The sequence below is a fragment of the Heterocephalus glaber genome, unplaced genomic scaffold, assembly GCF_053883595.1.
Source record: "Heterocephalus glaber isolate CG9 unplaced genomic scaffold, H.glaber_assembly_v1.0 deba00001141, whole genome shotgun sequence".
In the NCBI taxonomy this organism is placed as follows: domain Eukaryota; kingdom Metazoa; phylum Chordata; class Mammalia; order Rodentia; family Bathyergidae; genus Heterocephalus; species Heterocephalus glaber.
The window spans coordinates 1,891,618-1,919,074 of record NW_028258201.1 but is presented as its reverse complement, the minus strand read 5'-3'; the positions used below and the strand labels follow the sequence as shown (position 1 = coordinate 1,919,074).

General features: G+C 63.9%; 1 protein-coding gene across 1 annotated transcript; it reads left to right on the top strand.

The window, feature by feature from the left end:
- The first annotated feature begins 351 nt into the window (after positions 1 to 351).
- Positions 352 to 26,496, top strand: Col11a2 (collagen type XI alpha 2 chain). The gene is given in 68 exon segments (XM_013072941.3): positions 352 to 605; positions 2,981 to 3,130; positions 3,226 to 3,436; positions 3,868 to 4,030; positions 5,555 to 5,746; positions 6,461 to 6,538; positions 6,715 to 6,963; positions 7,184 to 7,246; positions 7,896 to 8,075; positions 10,143 to 10,202; positions 10,309 to 10,350; positions 10,562 to 10,624; positions 10,959 to 11,033; positions 11,505 to 11,591; positions 11,779 to 11,835; positions 11,988 to 12,041; positions 12,123 to 12,176; positions 12,273 to 12,326; positions 12,443 to 12,496; positions 12,684 to 12,737; positions 12,815 to 12,859; positions 12,967 to 13,020; positions 13,406 to 13,450; positions 13,579 to 13,632; positions 13,818 to 13,862; positions 13,994 to 14,047; positions 14,265 to 14,309; positions 14,512 to 14,565; positions 14,666 to 14,710; positions 14,865 to 14,918; positions 15,146 to 15,253; positions 16,044 to 16,097; positions 16,386 to 16,439; positions 16,531 to 16,575; positions 16,659 to 16,712; positions 16,816 to 16,860; positions 16,963 to 17,016; positions 17,111 to 17,164; positions 17,333 to 17,386; positions 17,725 to 17,832; positions 17,970 to 17,988; positions 17,991 to 18,058; positions 18,241 to 18,294; positions 18,474 to 18,581; positions 18,702 to 18,809; positions 18,941 to 18,994; positions 19,201 to 19,254; positions 19,410 to 19,517; positions 19,700 to 19,753; positions 19,938 to 19,991; positions 20,105 to 20,158; positions 20,302 to 20,355; positions 20,610 to 20,717; positions 21,115 to 21,168; positions 21,291 to 21,344; positions 21,437 to 21,490; positions 21,977 to 22,030; positions 22,239 to 22,346; positions 22,435 to 22,488; positions 22,595 to 22,648; positions 22,945 to 23,052; positions 23,162 to 23,215; positions 23,468 to 23,503; positions 23,605 to 23,658; positions 23,756 to 24,023; positions 24,466 to 24,578; positions 24,854 to 25,060; positions 25,426 to 26,496. Coding segments are annotated over 68 exon segments (5,457 nt in total). The 5' UTR covers positions 352 to 523; the 3' UTR covers positions 25,567 to 26,496.
- The last annotated feature ends 961 nt before the right edge of the window (positions 26,497 to 27,457 follow it).

Sequence of the window (27,457 nt, the reverse complement as noted above, 5' to 3'; positions counted from 1 at the left end):
GACCCCCAGCACTGCCTCTCCCGCCCACTGTGCCCAAAGTCCCGCCCTGGATTCCGCGGAAAGGGGGCGCTGGGATCTTGGGGTGACGGGACGTTGGGTGCTAAATGGGAAGGGGCTAGGGACGCAAAGAGGGGCTAGTGTCGGAATAAGAGGGTCTTAGGGTGCAGGCCCTCGCGTCCCTTCCCTGCGGGGAGCAGGGGCCGCAGGTGAAGGGCGGGCAGGGAAGGGAGGAGGCCCCCGCCCAGGTGGAGGTCGAGGGTGGGGTCCCGCAGGGCTGTGGGCGGGCGGCTGGAGGCGGGGGCTGGACAGGGCGGGGCCTGGCCAGGCGCGGGGCAGCGGGGTCGCACAGGAGCGGCAGCCGCGGAGGGAGGGAGCAGCGCGGAGCCTCGACGGAGCCGGGCTGCGGAGCGCGGCAGCGCGGACAGCGTCTCCCTCCGCCGGGCCCGCGCCGAGCTGCTTGTGGCTGCGGCTGTCGGCCTCGGGCGTCCCTGGGTCCCGGGACCTGGCATCGGGTCGCCCAGCCATGGAGCGGGGCAGCCACTGCCGCCGCCTCCTCCTGCTCCTCCCGCTGGCGCTGGGGCTGAGCGGCGCCCCGGGCCGGGCAGGTGAGCGGAGCCGCGCCCGTCGTCGGCTGTCGAGGCAGCTGCGGCCGGAAGGATGGGGGGCATCGCCGAGGAGGGGCCGGCGCCCAGCTTTAGGTTGGGGGCACGCACTCGGGTCCCCACGAGCCAGGAGGGCGCCCCTCCCTCCCGGAGGGGACTGGGGAAGGGCAGGTAAGGGCAAAGGACAGGGGCGGTCGCAGACCCTGAGGCCTGGACGCCCGCCTGCGTGCTCGGAGAGGCCTGGAGAGGCCAGGCCAGCGTGGTCCAGGCGTGGCTCACGCTGGGTGGCGGAACCCAGAGCTGATGGGCAGGGAGGCGGGTGAACATCTCGGGAAGCAGAGCGGGAAGGGCGCCTCGACTGTGTCCACGGCGGGACCCCCCCCCCGTGCCCTCCATGCTGCCACGCGGCGGGCTCTGGGGAGCGGCGGGCCGGCTGCCAACAGGACGCCGCTGGACGCGGGATCAGGTGTCCCTGCCGAAGCCGCTCTGCATTCCCGCCCCGCCCCGCCCCCTCGGCCGGCCCCCCTGGGACCCTGGTGTCCACAGCCCCCATCTTTTCCTCCCTGCTCCCCCAGGACCCAGAGTCCTGGTTCTGAAGAGAGGGGATTTGATATCAGGGCAGGAGGCCGAGAGAGCACTTGGTCCTAGGCCGGAGTAAGCCCCAACTCTTGGAAACACTGGGGCTGATTATAACTTGATTATTCATTTCTCCTGTGTTGGAGAGGAAACAGAATGGCCGCGGGAAGGGTTTAGACTAGATTAGACAGGACTTCCGCGCTCTGAGGAGCGGGGCTGGGGACGGGACAGCGCGGGTGTGCAGACCTGGGAGCCCCCGCCCAGCTGGCCGAGGTGACCGTCGTCCTTGGGGCGAGTGGGGGGAGGGCTCCTCGGAGTCCTGAGATTAGGGCCGGGGCGCCCGGGGACTCAGAGGTGAGGGGCGCTGCCGGCAGGGGCAGGTGCGGCCGGGACAGGGCGAGTTCCGCGCTCCTCGGTCGGTGGTCGGTCTTGAGGGAGAGGCGGCGCCGCTGTCCTTCGCGGCCTCGGGAAGGCGGGCGGCGAGGTCCCCTTGGCCTGGGGTCTCTGTGGGTCTCTGTCTTCTCGCTCGCCTTGGTCTGTCAAAGCGGCCCTTGTGTGTTGGTGTTTGCGGAGCTGCCACACGCGGGCCGGGCTCGGGCGGGGCGGGGCGGGGCGGGGGCGGAGGGCCGAGGTTTCCTGGCTCCTGGACTCAAAGGGCCTTTTCTCTGCCGCCCGCCCCGCCTCGCCTCGCCTCACCCACCCGCCCCGCTGTGCTCTCCTCATGGCTTCGGCCTCTGCCCTGCCGCACACTTCTGTGCGCGTTTTGCTGGAACTCGCTTTGGGACTTTTCCAGCCTGGAGCTGATGGTGTGAGAAACCTTAACCCAGGGAGAGGTGACCTTCCTTCTGCCGCGGGGTTTGGCCCCAGGCCGCCGGGGTCTGGGTAGTCCGGGCTGGTGGCTGTCTGGAACCTCTGGGCCTCAGGTGGTGGGGGGCTGAGATTCCAGGTGTGGGGGAGCTTGCCCGGGTTTTGGGCAAAGACTCTGATGGGATCCACAGATGTGTGGCTCTGGGCCCGGGCCCTGGCCCTGCTGCTGTCCTGCGTGGCAGCCTCAGCCCCCCACCCCCGCCCCCTCCCCGGGCCCCTAGTCCATCTCCCAGGCCACGGGCACAGGCTCCCAGGACAGCTCTTTCTCACGACTCCTTCCCCAGCATGGCCAGTGTGGCCCCACGCCCCAAAGCCAGGATCGGAAGCAGCCTGAAGCCCCCTCCCATACAGCTGCCTCTTCGCTCCCTCCCTGGTGGCCCCCCTGCCCCTCCTGTGCCCAGGATGATCGATCGCCCAGATGTTGTTTGTGCTGGAGACAGGACAGATGCCAGAGGCAGACAGGGAGATATGGAAAGGGAATGAAAGAGAGAGAGAGGGAAAAGTCGGGAAGAGAAAAGGACTGGCAGTATGTGAGGGAAACAGGGAGACAGAGGACACAGAGGGACAGAAAGACCGACAGGTGTGGAGACAAAAAGAATAAGAGACACAGATCGAGGGAGATGAGAGCCAGATGGCGTTGAGAGAGGTATTAAGAGGCATTGGTAGAGATGCCCAGGCGGAGAGGCACGCAGGGAGCAATGGGGGTGTGGGCATGGAGCCCAGTCCGGGGCCAGTGCAGCCTTCCCCTGCAGGTACCATGCTCCTCATCCACACAGGGACAGCAAGGGAGGGCTGGGGATTTAGCTCAGCAGGTCCCGAGTTTGATCCCCGGTACCAAAAAAAAAAAGAAAGAAAGAAAGCAGGGAGAGGCGGCTTTCATCTTCCAGGGAATCTGAGCCCAGTGTCCCCTCCTGACTCCTTCCTTCCCCTCTCAGGTGCGCCCCCTGTGGACCTGCTCCGGGCCCTGCGGTTCCCCTCCCTCCCTGATGGAGTCCGGAGGGCGAGAGGCGTCTGTCCAGCTGATGTGGCCTACCGAGTGTCTCGGCCTGCCCAGCTCAGCGCACCTACCCGCCAGCTCTTCCCGGGTACCCGTGTCAGGATGGGGTCTGGGACCCCGGGAGGGAGGGCCTGTGTCTTCCTTCCCCTCTCACTGTCTGTGTCTGTCTCTCTTGGGTACCAGGAGGCTTTCCCAAAGACTTCTCTCTGCTGACTGTTGTCCGGACCCGGCCTGGCCTCCAGGTGCCCCTCCTGACTCTCTACAGTGACCAGGGTGTCCAGCAGCTGGGCCTGGAGCTTGGCCGACCAGTCCGCTTCCTGTATGAGGACCAGACCGGACGGCCCCAGCCCCCGGCTCAGCCGGTCTTCTGGGGCCTCAGCCTTGCGGACGGCAAGTGAGTCCCTGGCCTCCCTGGCCTGCCTGGCCCACACTCTCAGGAGAAGGTGCCCAGGTCCCCATCCCTAACCTGGGAAACCCTGCGACCCTTTTCACCACGTAGCACATGGGCCCTGCCCAGATGCCAGTCATGCCAGGCCCGGGGCTTTGCTTTGGAGTTTCTTTCCTGTTGCATATGTAGCACTACCCTGTACCACCACGGGAAAATGCCTTAACTTTTTTGAGCCTCATTTCCTCGGTTTGTGAAGCAGACATAATAGGGTAGAATTGTGAAGGTCAAGTGCGTGGTGCCTGGCATGGCGAGCGTGGTGCACACACAGTTGTGATTACCGCTGTTATCGCTGACTTCTGCGCCTCCACCAGCTGCTCCCCACCCTGTTGACTCCCCCTTTGGGCCAATCGCTCGAACCTCTCCCTGCCCACGACCAGGTGGCACCGGGTGGCCGTGGCTGTGAAGGGGCAATCTGTCACCCTCATCGTTGACTGCAAGAAGCGAGTCACCCGGCCCCTTCCCCGAAGCGCTCGCCCGGTGTTGGACACCCGAGGGGTGGTCATCTTCGGGGCCCGTGTCCTCGATGAAGAAGTCTTTGAGGTAAGAGAGCAGTGTGAGAAAGGAGCCAGCCTGGTCCTGTGTCTTGGGCCAGCCACGCTCTGCCTTCTTCACAGCATCTTCCTGCTCCCCAGGTCTTCATTTATCCTCTCGTGGATTTTTATTTCTATCTTCCATTTTAGGGCTATTATTTTTTTTTGCGTGAGAGCTCATATAGCTGGACTGTCCATAGCCACTTCTCTGGGATTTAGTCTTTTTTTTTGGTACCGGGGATCAAACTTGGGACCTTGCACTTGCGAGGCAGGTGGCGGAACCACTGAGCTAGATCCCCGGCCCGCACTTGGTCTTCATCTGTTCACCTGCCTCGCCCACCCACTCACTCACCAGTGACCCACCAGTCCACCGTGCGCACGTGCATGACTACCACCCTCACCCTCCACTTACCTACCCATCCATTCACGTAATCGCTCACCTGTCCATGCATTTAGGCCTGCGTCTACCACTTGGCCATCCTTCCCTCACTCAGCCAGTTCCTCCTTCAAACTGCCCGTCAGTCTGTCCATCCTCTTCAACCCACACTACTGTCTGTCCACTAAGTCACCTGCCTACCCTCTCATCTACACTCACACACATCCCTGTGTCCATCCAAGCACCCGTACTTCTACCAGCTCTACCTCTTCTTCACCCAATGCATTCACCCACACATCTCCTCAGCCATCCACTCCCCACGCAGCCATGCATATACACACATCTTAAATCCCATCCATCTACCTGCCCCCAAATCTGCATCTGTCTGCTCTGTGCCTCCCCCTCATTCACCCACCACTCTGCATTCATTCATTCACTCACTATTCATCAACACTCCCATTCAGTCATATACTGGAGCCCTCATTCACTTAGTTTCCTATCTACCCATCTACTTATCCATTCATCCATCCATTCTCCTCCCCAGACAGGCAACATTTTCTATATACCAGCTGACCGGGAGAATAAGATAAGGTCTCCATCATCCCAGGGAATTCCCAGTTTGGCTTTGGAGATGAGACAATATCCCCCCAATACAGTGTAAGGCCAGGTATCCAAGCATCAAGTGTGGGCACAAGTCAGGGCCACTGGAGTAGGGAAGGAGGTTCTCCTGCCCCATTTCTGGAGGTCCTGAGAGTGCTCATCATGACTGCCATTCTAAGGCCAAGGGAGCTAAGGCTGGGCCTCAGTCTCCAGAAGCCACCGTGAAAAGGCTCGTGGATCACCACGGGGTCAGGGAGTAGCAAAGAGCTGAACTTGAAATTGGAAGGCCTCAGTTCTAGTCCTTCTGCCACTCTGAGTGGCCCTGGGCGGTCATTTCCTTCCTGAGCAGTTCAGAATGGAATGCGCCTGAGAACGCTGCGGTACGGAGACCCTAGTCTGAGCGGCTTTCCCAGGGTATGGAGGTCCGCGGGGCACCGGGGAGGCTGGCAGTGACTCCCATTATGCAGCCCTGCCGGGGATCGGCCTCCTCCCTTTGTGCCCGGCTTGTTCCCGCTGGGTCTCTGCCTCCCTCCACGTTCCTTCCCCGCGTCGTGGCAGGGCGATGTGCAGAAGCTTGTCGTTGTTCCTGGAGTCCAAGCTGCCTATGAGTCCTGTGAACAGAAGGATCTGGAATGTGAGGGCAGCCAGCGGGAGAGACCTCGGAACAAACAGTCGCACAGAGCCCAGAGATCGCCAAAGCAGCCACCGTCAAGGCTTCACAGACCGCAAAACCAGGAACCCCAGCGACAGGTGAGGGACTGGGCGGGCCCAGGCATGCGCACTCCGCACACGGCGGCGGCGGCGGACCCGGCCTGGCCGCTCCCGTCCTGAGCGCCTCTCCCCAGCCACGCCTCCCCGTCCCCTCCCGCATCCCAGTCCTCTTTCATCAACTTCTTAACTTTCATTCAGAAATCAAAAGTTGTCGCGAAGGCTCTGGCCGGGGCCGTGTTCCCCGCTTGCGTCTCACCCTGACCCAGTCCCACCGCTTTCCTGAATCAAGAGACTGGGGACGGGGCAGGGTGGGCCTGGGAGGGGGCGGAACGCAGAGCAGGGAGACCGGAGGAGGGAGCTGAGAGGGAAGGGCGGGCCAGGAGGAGGGACCGGGCAGGGCAGGGGGTCCCGTCTGGAGGAGGGAGTGGGCGCCCCTTCCGCGCGGGTCCAGGTCCAGGGCTAGGCGTGGAGGGGCGGGAAGGGAGCTGGGTCGGGGCCTGGCCGGGCGGCTGACAGCTAGCGCTGGGCTCCGTGCTCTGCGGTCTGAAGGCTCGATCCCCTCAGCGTGTTTGCTTCTGTCCCCCGCGGGAGCGGGACCCACCCTCTCCTCCCCAACCTCTGCTTTCTCCTCGATTCTGTTTCCCAACTCCGTGCCCCCCGTTTCCCGTTTCCCGACTCCCAAACCATCTTGTCTCCCCTCCCCGCCTTCCCCCACCCCCTTCCTGCCTCCTCCCGCCCCTCCCCTCCCCCCAGCCCCCCGAGCCTCTCCACCTCGACTACGAGCCTCCCTACGACGCCGAGAAGACCAGGGGCACCGCCCCTGACGGTCAGGTAACGAGGGAGGGAGGGGCCCGCCTCCGCCTCCGCCTCCGCCTTCGCCTCTCCCCTTCCGCCCACCTCTACCACGCCCTGGCTGCCTCCCCTCCCTCCCCAGTTCCCGGGAGAGACGCCCTATATTTAGATTATGAAGGTTTACTTACCGCCCCTCCCCTGTCTCTCTGCTGCAGCGGCCTCAGAGCCCCAACCGCAGGGCTCCCCCTTCCCCTAGGGGGCGTCGGACCCCTCCCCGAAAGCCTAACCCACCTGCCAAGAGGTCCGCGGCCCGGCAGGCGCCCCCCTCAGCGGGCCGGAAGCCCCCTGGAGCTGGAGGCTCTGGGTCAGCACAGAGCCAGCCTCCCCCCTCCAGACCAGCCCGGCAGGCAGCTCCCCCCACTGCCCGGGCCCCCCCCAGGACCAGAGGCAGCGGCTACCGGCAGGTAGAGCTGGGGCATCCGGATCTCTGCCCCCCGAAACTAGATTTCGGGGCCTCATTCTCTGTCTCCCCTCGAAAGGGGCTGCAAGATCTGCGATTCCCCCCAACCTCAGCACAGACAGACACTGCCCCGGGAGGGGCGGGTCAGGGGCTGCTGGGCCTCCGCCTGCTAACCTCTGCCTTCCTCCCCTCTGCTTCTCCTCTCTGCCTCTCCCTGGGGTTAGTACCCCACCCCTGGTGAAGAGGAAGGAGCCCCGGAGTCAAGCCCCTTGCCGCTCCCGGAGGAGGTAACCCCCGTCCGTGGGCATCTGAGACCCGGAGCCCGTGGTCCCGCTGAGCCGCCCCATCGCTGGCTGGAGAGCTCTTTGCCACCCGTCCCGGTCGTTCCTGGCCCTCTGTCTTCCGGTCCCTTCCTACGTGTGGGCCTGCTCGGCTGTCTAAGTACAGCGGTTTCCTTTGCTGTCCATGTCTCCTTGTGATGCTCTGATGCCAGAGCAGCTTCTTCTCCATGCTGGGGCCACCCAGGCTTCCTTTCTGCTCCTGTTCCCCTTCCCAGGACCATTTCCTGACCGGTGCTGCCACTCGTGCCTCCCCCAGCGCCCCACCCTGTCTCTTCACCCCTCGGGCCACTCCCGTTTCCTGGGCCCCGTGTCTCCGTTATGCCCATGGACTCCCCTTTGCATCCGGCCCTCCGGCCCCTCTTCTTTTGTTCACCATTCCCCCGCCAGGCCCGTTTTCTGGCGATTTCTCCGCGGTCTTGGCCTCTGATGGTCATCCTTTTTCTAGACAGCCACTCCCCTTGCTCTTCTTGGGGAGAGAAATTCCAATGCCAGTTACCTTCGGGATCCTTTGGGCTAGAAGTTATGAGATGTGGGGTTCGAGGGTAACCTTCTGCCACCCCTAATGCCCCATCCACTCCTCCCCATCCCCGGGAAGGAGCGGACAGATCTCCAGGTCCCCCCAACAGCCGAAGGGTTCCTGGCAGAGGAACATGGGGAGGGTGGCACAAACGCCCCAGCAGGGCTCTACGACTACACCTATGGCTATGGGGATGACTATCGTGAGGAGACGGAGCTTGGCCCTGCCCTCTCTGCGGAGACTGCCCACTCGGGAGCCGTAAGTGAGGGGAGCTCTTCCACTCTTGACCACCAGTGGGCGCTGCAAGAATCGCTTCCTGTTGTTTTTGGTCACTGTTGGCTGTGAGCTACTTCCCATTGGTGGTTTGCCATGTTCCGTGTGCAGATGTCTATGTTGCTTGAAAAGATTACTTTTTGCTTTCCCTTGCCAAATGTCTCGCCCCGTGTCTCCTTTCGGATCCTTTTGCCTGTGGCACTTGAGATTTTCATTTTAGTTCTGTGGCCGCTTTCTGTCTTTCTTGGCCAATCCTGTCTAAAGCTGGATTTCATAAGGCTTTTGGTCAGTAAGCAACTGCCTTGTGTCTGTTTTCAGTCTGTCTCTATCAATTCTTCTTGATCGAAAGAATTTCTTGTCCATATTGCTGCCGAATGACCTAACTTTCTCTGTCACATTTTCTAACCTATAGGTCACTTCTTATCTGTCTCTTCCTGTCCTCTCTGGCCATGGCATCCATCTTGGTGATGATGTCATTTATTATTTGTGTTCTGACTCTGGTTTTTCATACGGTCTTGGGACAGTTTCCTCTGACAATAAGACACTTTCTGTGTATCTCAGATTATCCAAATCATAACATTTCCATTGTGGGCCTAGATATTTCTCATGGCTATTTCCTATCTATTCTAGCCTTGCTGTTTGTGTTTTTTCCTGAAAGAATTGCTTTTCTTTGTCATAATCCCATTTGCAGGAGTCATTTTTAATCTGCTTTGTGAATCTTTCTTCTCTCTGGGTCATGGCAGCCATGTTGTTGTTGAAGGTCCGCTTTCTGGATCCTCTTTTCTGGGCTGCTTCCTGTCTGTCTAACCACTTCCTGTTTATCTGGGTGGTTTTCTAGCCCTCTTGGCTATGTTTAATTTGTCTTGGCCCTGGCATCATTCTTGCTTCCAAGCATGTGTCCCTTGTTTTGTCTCCCTTGGTAGTTTCTCATGTCTTTGAGCACTCCCTGTCAGTTGAAATATTTCCTGTCTGCTCCACTTCATCTTTTGCCAGCCTTGCAGCAATGGCTGCCTCCTCTACGTTGCTGCCCCACCTAACACTTCCCTGCTCTAACATTGCCATCCTTAACCCTCTGCTGCCTTTCCCTTATGCCTGCTTCTGGGGGTTTAGGGTTGACCTGGGATTTGGGAGAGTTGGGAACTGATCATTGCTATCTGGTCAGGGTGCAGGAAGAGGGGGTAGTCTGAAGATCTTTGTTGGGAGAGTTGGGGGTGGTGTTAAATGTCTCCCATTCTCCCTGTGCTTGGCGGGTTTGGGCCCTAGAGTTTGGAGAAGTGTGGAAGGGAGGGAGAGGCCTTGGTTGAGTATAAATGAGAGTCAGAGGAAGCAGATAGCTTCTGCAGGTCTGCTCGGGGCCTTAGGTACATGAGCCCAAGAGCTGTATTACGAGACCTGAGTATGGAGCACCAGTGGAAGAGCTTTCCAGATCTACTTGAACTTTGGATGCCAAGTCTCGTGCATGCCTGTGTGTGCGTGCGTGCGTGCGTACATGTGTCTGTGTGTGTGTAAACTTGTGAACCTTTTGAAACCCTAAGTAAGATTCTAGGTATGAGGACATATGCCTTCTATTTCCTAGAGAAAGACTCAGCGTTCATCATATCCTTATATAGGTCCATGCTTACCCTTACCCCAAATAAAAATCTTTCCGCCGTCTCAGAGAGGTTCTTACTTGGTGGGCCAAGGAAGTGGGTAGCCTCTTGGGTTCTAAGGGCTCCTGGGGTGAGAGGGAGTGTGGGGGACAGCGTGAGATCCTCCAGAAAGGCGTTTGGGAAGGTTGAGGGTTTGAAAACCCAGAAAGAGGAAGAAGCCGTGAAGGAGACTAAGTTGTGTTTGCTGAGGTGTGGCTGGGAGCCCGTGTGTGTGTGTGTGTGGGGGGGGGGACCCCTGAGGTCTTTGGCAGGCGTGGGAAGTCTATAAGGGTGGAGTTTTTGAGAAGAGCTAGGAAATTTGTAAGCAGGGTCAGGGAGGATGACGATTGGAACTGGGGTGGGCCGTCCTGGTGTTCCGGCTGCTCATGGGCCCCGCTGGGGGTTACATGTGTGTCTCCCTCAGGTTGCCCGTGGACCCCGGGGGCTAAAGGGAGAGAAGGGAGAGCCTGCCGTGCTGGAACCTGTGAGTTACATCTGTCACTGCGCCGAGGGAGGAGGAAAGAAGAGAAGAAAGCAGGGCTGGGGGTACTCGTCCTGCGGCTCCTGACTGTTAACCTCTGACTCCACAGGGCATGCTCGTGGAGGGACCCCCTGGCCCAGAAGGCCCTGCGGTGAGTGTGGCTGTGACCACAGCCTCCCTTCTTTTCTTGAAGGCTTTTCCTGCAGCTCTGCTGTGCTTTGCCTGAATATGCCCGGGCCTGCTCCTCAGAACGCCAGGGAGGCCTTCCAAGCAAAGCTCTCAGGTTCCCAGATTGGTTCTGTAGACAACATCCCTCTTCTGTCTGATGCCCGCACCTAACTCCCTGCTCTTTTGTTCCTCAGGGATTGACTGGTCCCCCTGGTATCCAGGGGAACCCGGGCCCAGTTGGAGACCCTGGAGAGAGGGTAAGGGAGTGTTCTGTGGGTGGGGCATGGAAGGAGGGTAGCTGTAAAGGAGCCATTTGTACCCCGAGGGTGGCCATGCAGTAGCTCCTTACCAGCTGACTGATTGGATGGGTGGTTGTGCTCCCCAGGCACCCAGAAAGGAGGGCATAATCTGGTCGGGGAGTGGAGTAACCTGGTATCTCAGCTGCCTTTCCCCAAGGGGTAGGGGGCTCAGGGAAGATCTAGGGAAGTCTGCATTTATTCTGCTGAGGAATGATTCAAAATGATGTCAAGGCCCTAACATCCTCTTATGCAAATAAACTTGCCCGTGTATTCTTATTGTTTCCCACTCCAGGGACCCCCTGGCCGAGCAGGGCTCCCTGGATCTGATGGTGCCCCTGGCCCTCCTGGCACCTCCCTCATGCTCCCAGTGAGTTGCCTTCTGGGCTTTGGAGTGGGCTCATGGGTACAGCTGGGGAGCTGTACCCCAAGAATCAGAAAGTCAGCAGAGCTATGGGAATTTCTAAGGGTGATCCAGCCATAGGGAGAGATCTTTGGGGTGGGAGGATTCGGGTTCATTAGAGGACCTAGAACTACACATAAACTCTTCTGGAACCTACTTGGGTCATCTTAGAACCAGGCAGAAAATCCTATATTTCAAGGAGGGTCTAGAACCAAAGGAGCCTTCTGGAAGGAAGAGGCTGGAAAATGGGGAGGAGGATGGGAGTTGGGATTCTGAAAGCGTCTAAGCAGTGCCTGGAACTCACGGAAGACGCTAGAGAAGGCGCGGGGTCTCCTAGAACTTGGGGCAGGGGGCAGAAGTGCAGGAGGAAGCCTCGGGCTGGGAAGGGCCCATGGATTTCCCGGATGTGAACCCGAGGCTTTTCTCCTTGGCCCTCAGTTCCGGTTTGGCAGCAGTGGGGGTGACAAGGGCCCTGTGCTGGCGGCCCAGGAGGCACAGGCCCAGGCAATCCTGCAGCAGGCACGGGTGAGGAGGGCGGGGGCGACCCTGGGAAGGGGCTGGAAGGGTGGGCTGGAGTGGGAGGAGGGCGGGAAGGGCTCAGAAGGAGCAGGAGGACGTAAGTCTAAGTTGTGGAGTGGGAGGTGTGGAAGGGGGTATCCTGAGCTTCTCCAGCTGCCTTCGCCTCAGCCCTGCTGTTTCCCTGCTCCCCTAGCTGGCGCTCCGTGGACCCCCTGGCCCGATGGGATACACAGGCCGCCCTGGGCCCTTGGTGAGTGTGTTAGTTTCCTCTCTCTGTGTGTGGAGGTATGGATAATTCTGGAAAGGAAGCACGTTGCCAGTAGTTTTGCTTCTTTGGGGAAGGCTTTGCAGTCCCTCTTGGGTGTGTCCTTCAGCACGGCCAGCCCCTCTTCTCTTTCACAGGGACAGCCCGGGAGCCCTGGCTTGAAAGGAGAGCTGGGAGACCTAGGGCCCCAGGTCAGTGCCTACGTCCAGTGCCCCGCCCATGGGCGCCCCGTCTGTGTCCATTAACCCTTTTCCTGTCTCTGTCCTCACCAGGGCCCCAGAGGACCTCAGGGACTCTCAGGGCCCCCCGGCAAGGCTGGACGGAGGGTGAGCACCCCGGGGCTGGGATGGGTGTTGCGGGGCAGGGCTTGGAGGTGGCAGGACTATTCCTCTCCTGGCCCTCACGCCTCCCTGCACCTCCAGGGCCGAGCGGGTGCTGACGGAGCCCGAGGGATGCCGGGAGAACCTGGGGTGAAGGTAACAGGCGTGGGGCCCCTTACTTGTCCACGTCCCTAGGGTGCAGCCTCTCCCTGCCCAGGGCACAGCGGGGTGGCGTGAAGGACCCTCACTCTGGCTGCCCCTCTCCTTCCTAGGGTGATCGAGGTTTTGACGGCCTCCCAGGGCTACCTGGGGAGAAGGGGCACAGGGTAGGTGTATTGGGGGCGGGTTGGCTCTGGGCCGGGGGCAACTCTGTGGGGGCAGGTGGGGATCTCTGTGGAAGAGGGCTGGGGGCCAGTGGGAGCCCCTGAATGACATCAGTTGGGTAGTGAAAGAGGTTCAGTGTCTGCAAGTGCTGGGGCTCGAAGCCCCTCTTAACTGTTCCCCATTTTTCAGGGTGACACTGGCGCCCAGGGCCTTCCTGGGCCCCCTGGAGAGGATGGAGAGCAGGTAAGCGTCGTGGCAAGGGCAGGGCTGGGGACAGAGCGGGGTAGGAGGGGCTACTTCACTCCACCCTCCTCCTCCAGGGAGATGATGGGGAGACCGGGCCCCGGGGGCTGCCTGGAGAGTCGGTGAGTGGGGTCAGGCTGGGCCGGCCGGGCGGCTCCCGGGGAGTCAGGCCGGGGACACGCTGCTTCTCTCTCATTCATGCTGCCTCCTCTCCCAACCTTGAATGCAGGGACCTCGAGGGCTCCTTGGTCCCAAAGGCCCCCCTGGAATTCCTGGGTCCCCGGTGCGTGAGTTTCTGACTCCCCACCCTTCCTAACTCCCGCCCCGATGCTGCCTCACCTGCTGCCCCTCCCCGTGAGCTCCCCGACTCCGGTCCCACCTGTCCCCGCTCAGCTGTCACCCCCAGGAGCACTTGCAGGGCCATGTGGCCCAGTGCACCCAGGGCTCTGAGCCGAGCCAAAGCAAAACAAACAACAGGAAGCCTCAAACCCGTGCACCCCAGGCCCAGCTCGCCTGCAGGTCCACACGCGGTGCTCGCTTAGGTTGGGGAGAATTGGCACTGAGTACCTGCCCCGTCCGTCCTCTGGAATGGCCGGGCCTCTCAGAAACTGCAGGCTCCTCCAGGCCCAGCTCCACTCCTGCCTGCTCACGCCCTTCTTGTGTTTCAGGGAGTCCGAGGCTTGGACGGGCCACACGGGCCCAAAGGCAGCTTGGTGAGTGAGGGGCCTGGAGGCCCAGCCCCCAGCCCAAGGTGCCCACAGGGCCCTGCTCACCTCCATCTGACCCCTGCCCTTTCTGTTCTGTCGCATCTCCTGCCTCCCATTTGGCCACCTGTGTCTAGGGACCCCAGGGAGAGCCAGGACCTCCTGGACAGCAGGGCACCCCTGGGACCCAGGTGAGTGGTCCTCTGCCCCTCTCCAGCTGTGGTGACTTCCCTGGGGCTTCACAGTGGGTCAGACTGTGAGTGGGGACAGGAAACCCAGGGTTCGCAGGCTTGCTCAGTTGGAAATGGGAATGCCGAGGGTGGCTGGAGGGAGCAGCCATGCTGCAGGCCCCGTGACTTCTCTCTGCTGTGTGCAGGGTCTCCCTGGGCCTCAGGGTGCCGTTGGCCCTCGTGGTGAGAAGGTGAGTGGCCAGGGGCAGGGGCCAGGGGGTTCTGAGGGATGGGTAGAAGGGCTTCAAATGTCTACTGGGGCCTCAGCTTCGGTTAAGACCCAAGCCCTCTAGCAACCCCGAATCTGCTCATCTTCCTGCAGGGGCCTCAAGGGAAGGCAGGGCTCCCCGGCATGCCTGGCTCAGACGGACTCCCGGTGAGTGGCCCCCCTTCAACCCGACTCTCCCGTGGCCCTTCACCTGCAGGCTCCTTCAGTGACCATGGCCTGATGGTCCCTTGTGTGGGAAGTCACTGGAGGTGCCCAGCCTGTCGGCTGGCTTTGTGAGGCTGAGGGGGTTTGGGTTGGAAGGAGTGTAGGGAGGTGCAGGGAGGTGACACGGACCAGAAGTCACACGAGGCATCCCCTCTGCTAGGGTCATCCCGGGAAGGAAGGTCCTCCTGGAACCAAAGGAAACCAGGTGAGATCTTCCATGCCTCCCTTTACCTCCTGAGGGGCCTGCACCCTAAAGTCCTTGGATTTCCTTTTCTCATCATTCCTGTGACTCTGACAATATTCTCAGTCCCGTGTCCTGTCACCCTGTCCAGACTCCAGTGTCTGGAGTGTTCCCATCTCTCTTGACCCCTGGTGACCTTTATAAGTGGCTCTCTTCCTTCCCGCAGGGCCCGTCTGGACCTCAGGGTCCTTTAGGATACCCCGGACCTCGAGGTGTCAAGGTAACTGAGCACAGGGGGGTGAGCTGGGGTCCTAGGGGCCTGGCCCTTCCCCCAGCCTCCATCCCCCGACTGCTCCATCCCTGCACCCCTCTTCTTCTAGGGTGTGGATGGAATTCGGGGTCTGAAGGGTCACAAAGGTGAAAAGGTGAGCATGGCCCAGCTCCCCGACACGCCTCCTGCCCGCAGCTGCTCCACACGTCCTCCAGCTCCCGAAGCCCGCCTTCCCGTGTTCTCTGAAAGCCCCCACCTTTGTCCCCGACCCTCCACCATCTGGGTGTGCTCCCACCTCCATCTTGCAGGGCGAGGATGGTTTTTCCGGGTTCAAAGGTGACGTGGGCGTGAAAGGTGACAGGGTGAGTAGAAGCCCCGCACTACACCCTAGTGGCCTCTTGGAGCCCAGTCCTGGCGGTGTGGGGACGCCACGTTCCGAGCCATGCTGGCCTCGCCTCCTACTCCTCCCCGGGCTCCCTGTCCGGCGGCAGCTTGTGGGGCCCCGCCCACCCCCTTACAGCAGAGGTGCCTGCCTGCCTTTCCTGCTGGAGTCCCTGGTCCCTGACTCTCACTGCCATGACACTCTCAGGGTGAGGTCGGAGTTCCTGGCTCCCGGGGAGAAGATGGCCCCGAGGGGCCGAAGGGACGCACGGGACCCACTGGAGACCCTGGGCCCCCTGGACTCATGGGCGAGAAGGTGAACACCTGGGGCTCGGGGGGGGGGGGGAGGCGTGGCCCGGGAACCAGAGTGGGGTATGGGGCGCCAGCCAGAGAAATCGGAAGACCCGGCTGTGTGCATCGCGTCCCTCAGTTGCGGCACTGCCTGTTGGTGATGGGCTGCGGGAGATGCTTAAGGAGTGGAGGAAAAGCCCTCCTCCGATGGGCTGGGAGGAGACCTGGAGGCGCAAGGCAGCAGGCATCTGAGCGGGGAGCGTGCAACAGGGGCTGAGGTCCGGCCTTGGCGGGTGGCCGGCTAACTGCTTGCTGGGCCTGCGAGCCAGGTGCCAGGTCCTTTGCAGAGGAGGCTTTGCAGAGGCGCGGGGACCTTGATGCTCGTCAACCTTGACCTTTGGCCCCCAAGGGCAGAGCCTGCCTTGAGCCCAGGCAGGCTGGTGCAGACCCCAACTGCTGCCCTGCAGCGGCCCGGGGAAGCAGGAGGCCTGGAGCAGCAAGGAGGGGGTGCGTGGGGAGCAGTGGGGTTGCTGGGCAGCCAGTGAGAGCCCCGTCCTGGGTGCCAGGGAAGCCGGGCTGAGCTGGCCGCTGGGCAGGTGCTAGATCGCAGTGACCCTGACTTCCGAAGACTGGCCTGAAGAGCTCAGGGAGACAGGAGAGCTGGGGAAACCTGCTCTGGGGAACAGACCACGCACGAGTCAGGCAGGGCAGCCGAGGGAGGCAGATGAGGGCCGCGCTGGGGCCGGTGGGAAGCATCTCCGGGGAGGCGTGGCGTTTGTGGCTCCTCCTGCCCCTAATCACCCTTCCTTCCGCAGGGCAAGCTGGGTGTCCCTGGCCTGCCTGGCTACCCTGGACGCCAGGGTCCCAAGGTGATGTGCGCCCACTCCGCCCTCTTCCTTCCCTCCCTGTCCCTGGCTCCAGGAAGCGCAGGCTGGCAGAGCAGGGTACCCTGGGAACTTTAGGTGGCCCCCACTCTACAGGTGTGAAGATAGAGGCCCACAGGGTTGCAGGGTTTGCCCGAGGCCACCTAGTTATTGGCAAGGCCCAGGGACCCTCGCCGTGGACAGCGGGGGCTCTCCTGGTCCCCTTGGCCCTTTCCCATCCTGACCCTGATCCTCCCCTTTCCTGACTTCTCATCCCCGCTTCCCACCCACCAGGGCTCCCTGGGGTTTCCTGGCTTCCCTGGAGCCAGTGGAGAGAAGGGAGCCCGGGTAAGTGGGGGAGCGAGCGGCGGGGGGAAGGGCTGGTGGGAGTGTGGGGCCTGGGGGGCACATGCAGGTGACTTCTATGCTCCACCCCCAGGGCCTGTCGGGGAAAGCAGGACCTCGCGGGGAACGAGGGCCCACGGTGAGTACAGGGGGAGGAGCGGGCTCTGCGGCTCCCAGGGCCTCCGCGTTTCTCACCGCTGTCCTCTCCTCTTCTCTCCCCAGGGCCCGCGGGGCCAGCGGGGACCCCGAGGAGCCACTGGCAAGTCTGGAGCTAAGGTCGGTGGTCTCGAAGGGCTCTGGTGCCCGCTGCCCAGGGAGGGCCAGCCCCTGCTCCCCTCCTCCCCAGGCCGAGGCACTGGCTGACTCTGTTTCCCCCCAGGGAACCTCAGGAGGTGATGGCCCCCACGGGCCCCCCGGAGAGAGGGTGAGTGCGGCCCGGTGTCCCGGCAGCCCCTGCTCTGCGGGTGGGAGCTGTGCCCGGCCCAGTGCCGCCTTCCGCCCCTGACCTTGCCCCTCTCTGCTCTAGGGCCTCCCTGGACCTCAGGGCCCCAGTGGCTTCCCTGGCCCCAAAGGCCCCCCGGTAAGCTGCCTGCTGACTGAGCGCCTGGTCCCCGAGCCCTTCTTGGCTGTACCCTTCCCTGCCTGGGCTCGCCTGACATCTGAACCCCTTCCAGGGCCCCCCGGGGAAGGATGGGCTGCCCGGGCACCCAGGCCAGAGAGGAGAAGTGGTAAGTGACGCCCCGGCCTCAACCCCCACAGCTGTCTGGAGCCAAGCACGGGAGGGGGCGCTGGCACGGTGCGCTGGGGCTGCTCATCCCCGCCAGCTGTGCGGCCCCTGAGGGCCTTGGCTCTGCCCGCTCTCCACACCTGCTCTGATCCTGCTCCCGTCCCCTCAGGGCTTCCAAGGGAAGACAGGCCCTCCTGGGCCCCCTGGAGTGGTGGGACCCCAGGTAGGTCTGCCTGCCCCTGTCCCTCAGCCACGCACACCCGGCCCTGGTTTGCCTGCTCGGACCCCGGAGATGGGAGATGGGGCCGGCCGGGTCCTGAACCTTGGTTGTGTCCCAGTTTCTCCTCCTTGGGGTGGAGGCAGTTCCCCCGCAGGGACACAAGGCGGCGCGGTTACTCCACACCTGCGAAGGCAAAGCCCAGCACCGCCCCAGGACGGTCCCAGCAGCTAGGGGCAGCAGAGAGGGCTCTGGAAGGGCATTTTAGGGTGGCCACGGTGGGTGGATTCGTTGGGCAGAAAACGAGATGAGGGGCTGATCACGGCGCTCTGCCCGCTTTCCAGGGAGCAGCAGGGGAGAGTGGTCCCATGGGGGAGAGAGGTCACCCAGGGCCCCCGGGACCTCCCGGAGAGCAGGGCCTGCCTGGCCCGGCTGGAAAAGAAGGCACAAAGGTCAGTGCAGGACCGCAGGGTGGAACTCGGGTCTAGGGTGAGGGTGCTGAGAGGAACAGGTAACGGGGTTTGCAGGAACCCAGGTTCCTTTGCCCCGGTCAGAAGCACGTGGCTCATCACCTCTCCTTTCCTTTTAGGGTGACCCTGGTCCCCCCGGGGCCCGGGGAAAGATGGCCCTGCTGGTCTGAGGGGCTTCCCAGGGGAGAGAGGCCTCCCGGGCACTGCTGTGAGTGTGGCCCAAAGCCAAGCCCTGTCACAAGTCGGCCCGCATCCTGCCCCCTGCCAGCCCCTGAGCCTGACCCCTCACGACCCCATCCTCCAGCCGTGTCCTCGCGCCCGTGCCCGTGACGTCCCGCCTTCCTGTCCCCGCGTCCTGTCTCACCTGTGGCCCCCATCTGTGCTCCGCAGGGTGGGGCTGGTTTGAAGGGGAATGAAGGTCCAGCTGGCCCTCCCGGCCCCGCAGTGAGTCCGAGGTCCGGGGATGGGGCGGGGGCGAGGGGAGGGGGGACCAGTACCTGGCAGGAGCCCGGCTCATCCAGGGTGCCCCTCACGTCCGTCAGTGCTTCTGCTGCTCAGAGGGCCTTTGGTTTGAGTGGGCTGGGTCTGCTTCCGGGGTGGCCTGACTCAGCCTCCTCATTTAGGGCTCCCCCGGGGAGCGAGGTGGAGCAGGATCAGGGGGGCCCATCGGTCCCCCAGGGCGCCCAGGCCCCCAGGGTCCCCCAGGAGCAGCGGGTGAGAAAGGCGTCCCGGTGAGTGTGCCGGGCTGTGGCGCGGTCTGTGCTGAGGGCCCAAGGCGGTGGAGCCGCCTGCAGGGGCGGGCGAGGGTGAGCGCCAGCCCAGGCCCTGACTCCTCACCTCCCTTCCCTCAGGGGGAGAAGGGCCCTGTTGGTCCCACCGGCCGCGATGGGGTGCAGGGTCCTGTGGGACTTCCTGGCCCTGCTGGACCCCCTGGTGTGGCGGGAGACGATGGTGACAAGGTGAGGGGACCCCAGAGCTGGCCGACCCCTCTGCCGATGGAATGGGCGACGTGGGGTGACTTCCTGGTCCCCGGCCAGGTGCTCGCTGCTCCACCGTCTCCTCCCCTGACATCTCTGCCTTCTCCGCCCAGGGTGAGGTGGGAGACCCCGGACAGAAGGGCTCCAAGGGGAACAAGGGTGAACACGTAAGTGTCCGTGAGCTGGCCTGTGGGGGTGTGGGTGTGGGTGTGGGTGTGGGTGTGGGGGTGTGGGTGCACGCACACCCGGGAGGCCTCACCCAGGGCCATCGAGTGCTCTCCACTGAGCCTCTTCCCGCCCCACAGCCTTTGACCTCCTTCCCTCCTGTTTCCTCTTCCTGTATTGGAGCCTCTGACCCTTCTTTCTTCCCCAGGGCCCTCCTGGCCCTCCTGGCCCCATCGGTCCTGTGGGGCAGCCCGGAGCCGCGGTGAGTACCCCTCTGTCCCCTCTCGATCCCCAGCGGTCTCTCATCTGCCCTTGGGGTTGAGCCTGGGAGCGGGAGCTCTGGGCCTGACACCCACTCTGTGTGGGTTTGCGGATAAAGAACACCTGACCTGTGTCCTTGTCCCTGTCCCTCGTCAGGGAGCTGATGGGGAGCCTGGAGCTAGGGGGCCCCAGGGACACTTTGGAGCCAAAGGTGATGAAGGGACAAGAGGATTCAACGGACCCCCAGGACCCATTGGCCTACAGGTGAGCGGGGATGGGACAGGGGCCGAGGGGTGGGTGTGCAGCCCGTGGGTGGGGACTCGGGCGGGGCCAGGGGCCTGGGGAGGCAGGTGGGACCCTGGGGGGGGGGTCTGTGGGCACCTGTCTGCCCAGGCCCATGCGTTGGTGGCTTGGTCACCCGGTCTGTGCTTTGGACTCCTCTGCAGGGCTTACCAGGCCCCTCTGGGGAGAAAGGAGAAACAGGAGATGTGGGGCCTATGGTGAGTCCGACCCCTACCGACCCCAGCGCTTCCTGCTGCTCACCCCGTCCCCCCAGCCCCACTGAGGCCCCCCTGAGCACCCCGGGCCTGGCCTGCTGCCCCTCACCTGCCCCCATCCACGCTTGAGCTGGGAGCTCCTCTCACGCTTCCCCTTCCTGTCTCTGATGTGTCTGTTCCCTCCTAGGGACCCCCCGGCCCCCCAGGACCTCGAGGCCCAGCTGGACCCAACGGTGCTGATGTGAGTCCCTGCAGCCTCTGCCCCTGGCCCGGCTGCCTCGTTCCTCTGACTTGGGTCTCACCCGGGCTTCTGCCTCTGCTAGGCCGTGACTTTTCCTTCTGTTCCCTTTTCAGGGACCCCAAGGCCCCCCCGGAGGTGTTGGCAACCTCGGTCCCCCTGGAGAGAAGGTGGCTGGGAAGGGGCTGATGGGTCAGCCTTGGGGGTGGGGTTGGATTTCTTCCTGTGTCATTTGGGGGTACAGAAGAGAAAGATGTGGGGAGCGTAGTGACTGAAAGAGGCGACGGTTTGACCCCAATCACTGTTTTTTCAGGGGGAGCCAGGAGAAGCAGGATCCCCAGGGGTCCAGGGTGAGCCAGGCGTCAAGGTGAGTGAAGGTCCAGGGCCTGGCTCCCTAACCTGTCCCCCTCTGTGACCCCTCTGAGCTGGGCTGCGTCTCCAGCCCGAGCCCCGGCCTGAGTGAGCCTGCTGTCCGGTCCTCGCCGGGCAGAGGGCCCCTCTCCCGTCCCTGGCTGCCCTGCTGCCCCCTGACTCTCGCTGGGTGTCACGTTGTCCCCGAGGGCCGCACCGCTGAACTCCCAGACCCCCTTGAGACCCCTGTACCCTCCACTTGTTCTCCAGGGTCTTCGAGGGGAGCGTGGGGAGAAAGGAGAGACAGGGCAGGCGGGAGAGGCTGGGCCACCCGGCCCCAAAGGGCCCGCAGGCGGCGATGGCCCCAAGGGCAGCCCTGTGAGTCGGGGCTGGGGGGGAAGGGGCCTGTGAATGGAGGCCCTGGGCGTTCTGGTGCGCGTGCGTGCGTGCGTGCGTGTGTGCGTGCCTGTGCGTGTGCGTGTGCGTGCCTGTGCGTGTGCGTGTGCGTGTGTAGACCTCGGAGGGCGGGTGCCCAAGCGTGGGGGGTGCCTGGGAGGGAATGGGGCCACCCGGGAGGGGTCGCGGGGTCTAAGATGCGGAGAGAGCGAGGCCTGCCCGCCCTCTGGTCAGCACCCGGAGCCTGAGGAGGCCGGCAGGGCCGGGGTGGCTGGGAGGACTCGGGGGCCTCTCCTGAGGGTGCAGCCCGCCGGGCATCTGTGCTGCCCTGGTGGCTTCGTCTGTGGTGGCCCTGACCCTTGTTTTCGCTCTGGCCTAGGGTCCCGTGGGTTTCCCTGGCGACCCCGGCCCCCCTGGAGAAGTCGGCCCTCGGGTGAGTCTGGCCAGGAGCAAAGTGGCCGGGGCTTCCTTGGAGGGGCTGGGCCAGGAGGACGGCAGCTTCGGGGTGACTGGAGCCGCGTTGGGAGCCGCCCTGACCTGGCTTCCTCCCCGCAGGGCCAGGATGGTGCCAAGGGTGACCGAGGAGAGGACGGCGAGCCAGGCCAGCCCGTGAGTGCCCGCGGCCTCCTTCCCCTCCCTGTGCTCCTGAGCAGGGCTTCCTGGCCGGAGGCCACTCATCCGCCCCGTTGCTCCCTCCCTAGGGCTCCCCTGGTCCCACTGGGGAGAATGGGCCACCTGGACCCCTTGGGAAGCGAGTGAGTGAGCCGACGCCTCGGGGGGCAGCTGCGGGCCGGACAGTGGCGGGTGCTGGGTTGGCCCTGGCTGGGGCACACGTTCTCGTCCTCTGAACCTCGCGTCTGCTCCCGGGCTTTGGTCTCCGTGTTCTTGCGGGGGGGAGGTGGCACCTATGGCCAATCAGAGTGGACACTGGAGGAGGGGCTGGCTTTTCTAGGGGTCCCTGTGGGGCCAGGGCTTCGGCTCCAAGTCGCTGGGACAGGAACTGGGATGTGGGCGCGAGGCTGTCCAGCAACTGTGCAGAGCTGCTTGCTCAGTATTAGCTCTCTCTGACTGGTGCAGCGGTGCCTGTGCTTACCTGTCACCTGGCCCTGTGCGTGTGTGCCTGTGTACGTCCACGCGTGAGTGTGCCCATGCGTGTGTGCACAAGAGTGTGCAGGAGGACAGGCGCCAGCGGGAGCTCAGCCCAGCTGCCCAGGGCCTCATCCGCTTCCCGCCCCACGCAGGGTCCTGCCGGCACGCCTGGTCCGGAGGGGCGACAGGGAGAGAAGGGAGCCAAGGTGAGGGCGGCCCCAGGGCTGGATCATCCCCTCCCTCCACCTCTGCCCTCGCACTCCCGCCCCAGAGCCTGCCCGGCCACCTCTCCCACTTGGGCCCTTCGGGGGGGGGGGCTCTGCACTTGCTCCTGCTCCAGGCCTCCTGAGGTTTGGCCCCTCCTTCCCGTCTGTCTCTCCCTCTGCTCTTTTGGACACACTTCTTGTGTTTCAGGGGGATCCTGGTGCAGTGGGTGCCCCGGGGAAGACAGGCCCTGTGGGTCCTGCTGGTCCGGCAGGAAAACCCGGCCCTGATGGGCTACGAGGGCTCCCGGGCTCGGTGGTGAGTCTCGGGTGCAGGGCAGGGTGAAGGCCCATGGGAGGGGCAGGGTGGGGTGCTCCTCCTGACCGGGGCTCTCCCCAATCGGCAGGGTCAGCAGGGCCGTCCTGGAGCCACAGGCCAGGCTGGGCCCCCGGGTCCTGTGGTGAGTGACTGGGCTGGGCCGCAGCCCGGGGCAGTGGGCAGAAGTGGGTGGCCACGGGGAGAGCTTGCTCCCAGCACTCTGGAGAGTGACTTCCTGTCTCCCACAGGGACCCCCAGGGCTTCCTGGCCTCCGGGGTGATGCTGGAGCCAAGGGGGAGAAGGTGAGTGACAGAGACCTGTGGCCGGGTCTCTCCCGACACCCTCGCGCCTGAACCCTATGGGGCCGGCCAGCGTCCAGTCCTTGGGGTCCTGACTCGGGGACAGTTCACAGCTGCTGCTCACTCCCCGACCCTGTGCCCTGCTCCTCTGTCTTCTCGGCCATCGTTTTTGGTGTTGGGATAAAGCTTGTGGGCTCACACACACTAAGCCTGCGCTCTGCCACCCAGCTAGAGCCCGGCCCATTGACCATTCTCCCCACCCATGGGACTCCTCTCGGTGACCACTGTGCCTTCTCCAGGGCCACCCAGGTCTCATTGGACTGATTGGCCCCCCTGGAGAGCAAGGGGAGAAGGGTGACCGGGGACTGCCCGGCCCTCAGGGCTCCCCTGGACAGAAGGGAGAGACGGTGGGTAGAGGGAATGCCCCTGGGTCTGGGGGAGGGCGGGAATTGGGGTGGGCTCGGGACTCGGGGGCCAGGTGGGGAATGGAGCTGACCCAGGCCCTCCACACCCCAGGGTGTCACAGGAGCGTCCGGCCCCGTCGGTCCCGGAGGGCCTCCCGGCCTCCCCGTGAGTGCCCTGCTGTTCCTCTTCTAACCGCCAAGCCCCACTGTCCCTGAACCCCGCTGTGACTTCTGTTCAGCTGCCAGCCTCGCAGCAGCCCTGGTGTCCCCGGCGCTTCCCTCCCTGTGTCCGGGTCTCCCAATGTCCCCATCGACCTCGTGCCCCTCCTGCACGGGTCCTGTGCACAGTGACCTTGCCTCTCCATGCCTCGGTGTCCTGTCCTTCCCCTGACCATTCCCTTTGTTCCTCATTTCGCAGGGACCTGCTGGCCCCAAAGGAGCCAAAGGAGCCACAGTGAGTGACCCCGTCAGCCCTGACCTTTGCTCCCCCAGCCAGGGGACCCACTTGACCCTTCTTGACCTGGACCCCTCCTGACCTCATAACTCCTTTGTCAGGGCCCAGCCGGACCCAAGGGAGAGAAGGGCGCGCAGGGCCCCCCAGGACACCCGGTGAGTTGTGAGGCGGACCCTGCTTCTCTGGCTCCGTGCGGGCCGGGCCGCCGCCGCTGTCCCTGCATGGCGCTCTCCCCTCCGCCTCCCCACGCAGGGCCCTCCGGGCGAGGTGATCCAGCCACTGCCCATCCAGATGCCCAAGAAGGTGCGCCGCTCAGTGGACGGCAGCCGCCTGATGCAGGAGGACGAGGCCCTGCCGAGCGGGGGCGCCCCGGGCAGTCCCGGGGGGCTGGAGGAGATCTTCGGCTCGCTGGACTCCCTGCGGGAGGAGATCGAGCAGATGAGGCGGCCGACAGGGACCCAGGCCAGCCCGGCGCGCACCTGCCAGGACCTGAAGCTGTGTCGCCCGGAGCTGCCTGATGGTGAGAGCAGCCTCAGGGTGGGCGCTGGGTGAGCAGAGCGAGTGCTGAGGGCTCCCGGGAGCTTGGGCTGGGCTGAAGGCCGAGGGCTCCCCAGCTCGGAAGCCCTTCATCACGCGCAGCTGACCTGGCCCTGCCAGCACCCGCCTGCTCTCCCAGCCGTGTCCACAGTAGATGGACACACACGTGTGTATGTGCGGCCACACTAGGCCACACACGCTGGGCGCCCGGTGTGGGGATGTCACACGCCTCCACTCGGGAGGCCTGGCGATGCTGCTGGGCAGGGTGCCAGCCTCCAGGGCCCAGTGATGAGGGAAGCGGAGGCAGGGTGGGCGGATGGTGGGCAGGGCTGGGGGCTTTGGCGTAGAGGGAGGGAGGGGCAGGTGGTGCCAAGCATCTGGGAGCACAGAGCTCGCTGGCCTTGACCCCTGACCCTTCCCAACAGGAGAGTACTGGGTGGACCCCAATCAGGGCTGTCCCCGGGATGCCTTCCGGGTCTTCTGCAACTTTACCGCGGGCGGGGAGACGTGTGTGACACCCAGGGATGATGTCACCCAGGTGAGAGGTGGCCCTGACTGCCCCTGCCCTGCCCTAGCACGTTCCCCTCAGGGCCTGGGCCGTCTGGGTCTAAGTGACAAGGTCCCTGGCCGTTGCCCCTCACTCCCTCCTCCTCACCTGCCCTGGGAGGCTCACTGTCTCCTTCCCTTGAGGGCTCAGGACACACACTTGCCACCTGGCTCCCACCCGTGCTGTGCTCATGAGCTGGCTCAGCAGCCCCGGCTCTGTAGCTGCACCCCGAGCATCTGTGAGCCTCAGCACTCGTCCCTTTCCAGTTCTCCTACGTGGACTCAGAGGGCTCCCCGGTAGGTGTGGTCCAGCTCACCTTCCTGCGCCTGCTCAGTGTCTCGGCCCACCAGGACGTCTCCTACCCCTGCTCTAAAGCGCCCCTCGACAGCCCCCTGAGACTCCGGGGGGCCAATGAGGATGAGCTGAGCCCCGGGACCAGCCCCTATGTCAAGGAATTCAGAGACGGCTGTCAGGTGGGAGCCGGGAGAGCCAGGGAGGGGGACCCCAGCCTCGGGCTGCAGGAAGGAGGTGGGGAGGCGCCTGGAACTGCAGGGAGGAACCAGCCTCCAGAGGGAGGTCTCCCGAGAGGCAGCAGGTGGGAGGGGGGGACAGGCTTCTGGAGCTGGAGCTGGATGGGCTGGCCTGGGTGTGCAGGGTCACACAGGGTGAGCTGTGCAGACCCCAGCATGGCACTCACCTGCACTCTCAGGGGGGCGCACTGACACCCAGTCTGTGCATCCCGAGTCAGGGTAGTCAAGGTGCTCAGAGAAGTCAAGCCTGGCACTGGGTTTGGGGCTGCACTGGTGCTCATTCCTGCCTCCCCCGTCTCCCCTTGAAGACACAGCATGGCCGCAGGGTGCTGGAGGTCCGCACCCCGGTGCTGGAGCAGCTGCCGGTGCTGGATGCCTCCTTCTCAGACCTGGGGGCCCCCCCGAGGCGGGGAGGGGTGCTGCTGGGCCCAGTCTGCTTCATGGGCTAGGACCTTCTCTGTCTGACCTGTCCGTCACCGCAGGCCCACCCGGCGTCGCGCAGCTTCGGCTCCACACCACCTCCCGCCGGGGCTCCTCACCACCTGGGCCGTGGGCCAGTCGGGGCCATCAGGGGAGGATGCCTCTGGGTGCTGGGGACACCCCTGGGGAGGGGTGGCATGGGGGCTCCTGGCCCTCCCACTGGAGCCTGTGCCCCGTTAGAGAGCTGAGAGCCTTATTTGAAACTCGCCTGCCAATCACCCAAACAAGTGGAAGAGAAGAGAAAGGACACTGTGTATTTTGTATTTAAAAGTAATTATATTAATTATTTAAAGAGTGGAAAACAATATAACAGAAAGGATAAAGAGAGACACGCCAACAGAAGTCGGCACATGCTGGAATCATGCTCTCCGAGGGTGGGCCTGCACCCGTCTCTGCCTCAGGGCCTTCCTCTGACTGTGGGTGTCCGGATGAACCCCACCTCCCTCACCCCCAGTAGCACCCACTGTGAACCCTGGGACAGACGTCTCCTCAGGGCTCTGACTCCCCAGCTTGGGGCTCCCTCATCCCAGCCTGCCAGGGCTTGGCTCCCCGACCCGGTACCTGCTGTCCTGGCACTGCCTGGGTCTGGCAGGACCTGGCTGCTCCTGGACCCAGCCGCGCCCTCCGAGAAGGCCTGGAGTAGGAGGGCCTGTACTCAGCGGGTTCTTGAAATGCTGAGGTTCTTCCGTACGGGCTGGGGCATCGCGGGCCTGAGCTCCTTGGGGGTCTCATTGTCATCCTGGTCACCCCAGGCCCTCCTCTGGACCCCGTCCTTCCCTGGTCCTACAATTAAAGGGTGACGTGTGCCTGAAGGGTGGAAGGGGACACCAGGAGCCTGCCTGGCCCCACGCCCAGTGTCCCGCGGACTGATGGCTGAACAATGTGATTGTTTGCTCCGGTGTGCGCCTCGGTACTCGTGTTGTCATTTCAGTGTCTCCAGACCCACCCAGCTCCCCTTCTCAGCTGAGCTGTTGCTGGGAATGGACGGCTCAGGCCTAACCCTGAACAGCCCAGAGCGCATACACCTGGGTAGAGGCGGAATCACAAACCCATGCCCGGTGACTTCACGCGCGGGCTGAGTCCCGCTGGCCAGGGTCCTGACACCGGTGCAGAAGGGGGGCTGGGTGTGCGCATCCCGATTCCGCCCCCATACGACGCCCAAGGAGCTTGGGCCAGAAGGAACTTTAGGGGGTCCGGCCTAGACTTGCCGCTGTGAAGCCCACCTCCGCAGGACCTTTGCTGCACCTCTGCCCACCGTGCCCCTTCCCTCGCGCTCATGTCCCTTCATGAAAAGCCCGGCTGCCCACTCGTGTTCATTCGGGTCCGCATTCTTCGAATATTCACAGCCCTCGCCCATCTCCTCCGGGTCAGGTCCCCGTCCTGTCCGGTCCGGGCGGCCTCCCCGCGCCTCCCGAGTTCCCGCAGCGAGGCCCGGCTCCCCCAGGCCCGGGAGTTGGCCGCTAACGCTGCTCCAGGGCCGGGTCCCGCAGGCCGCCCCTTCCCCCGGGACTCCCGACCGCAGCGCGGACGTGCCGTCCCGAGGTCTAAAGCGGGCGCTCGGGCCTGTTCCTGCTGATCCCCGGGAGCCAACCCGACTCCGGCCGGGGTGCAGGAGACCCCGGCGCAGGGACCTCAGCTGCGCGCGGCGCCTCTTCCTGCCTCTGCCGCCCCCTGCTGCCGCCCGGCGCCGGGACCTGGGTCCGCCACGGGGCAGGCGGGGCAACCCGGCCCCTCGGGCCCCCGAACCCCTCCCGCCGTCCTCTCCCCCTCCAGCCCTCGTTGCTACTCCCGCCCGCCCGGAAGGAGGCCGAGTGAGGAGGAAGCCCCTCCGCGGTCCGGATCCGGCGGGGGGCGCGGCTC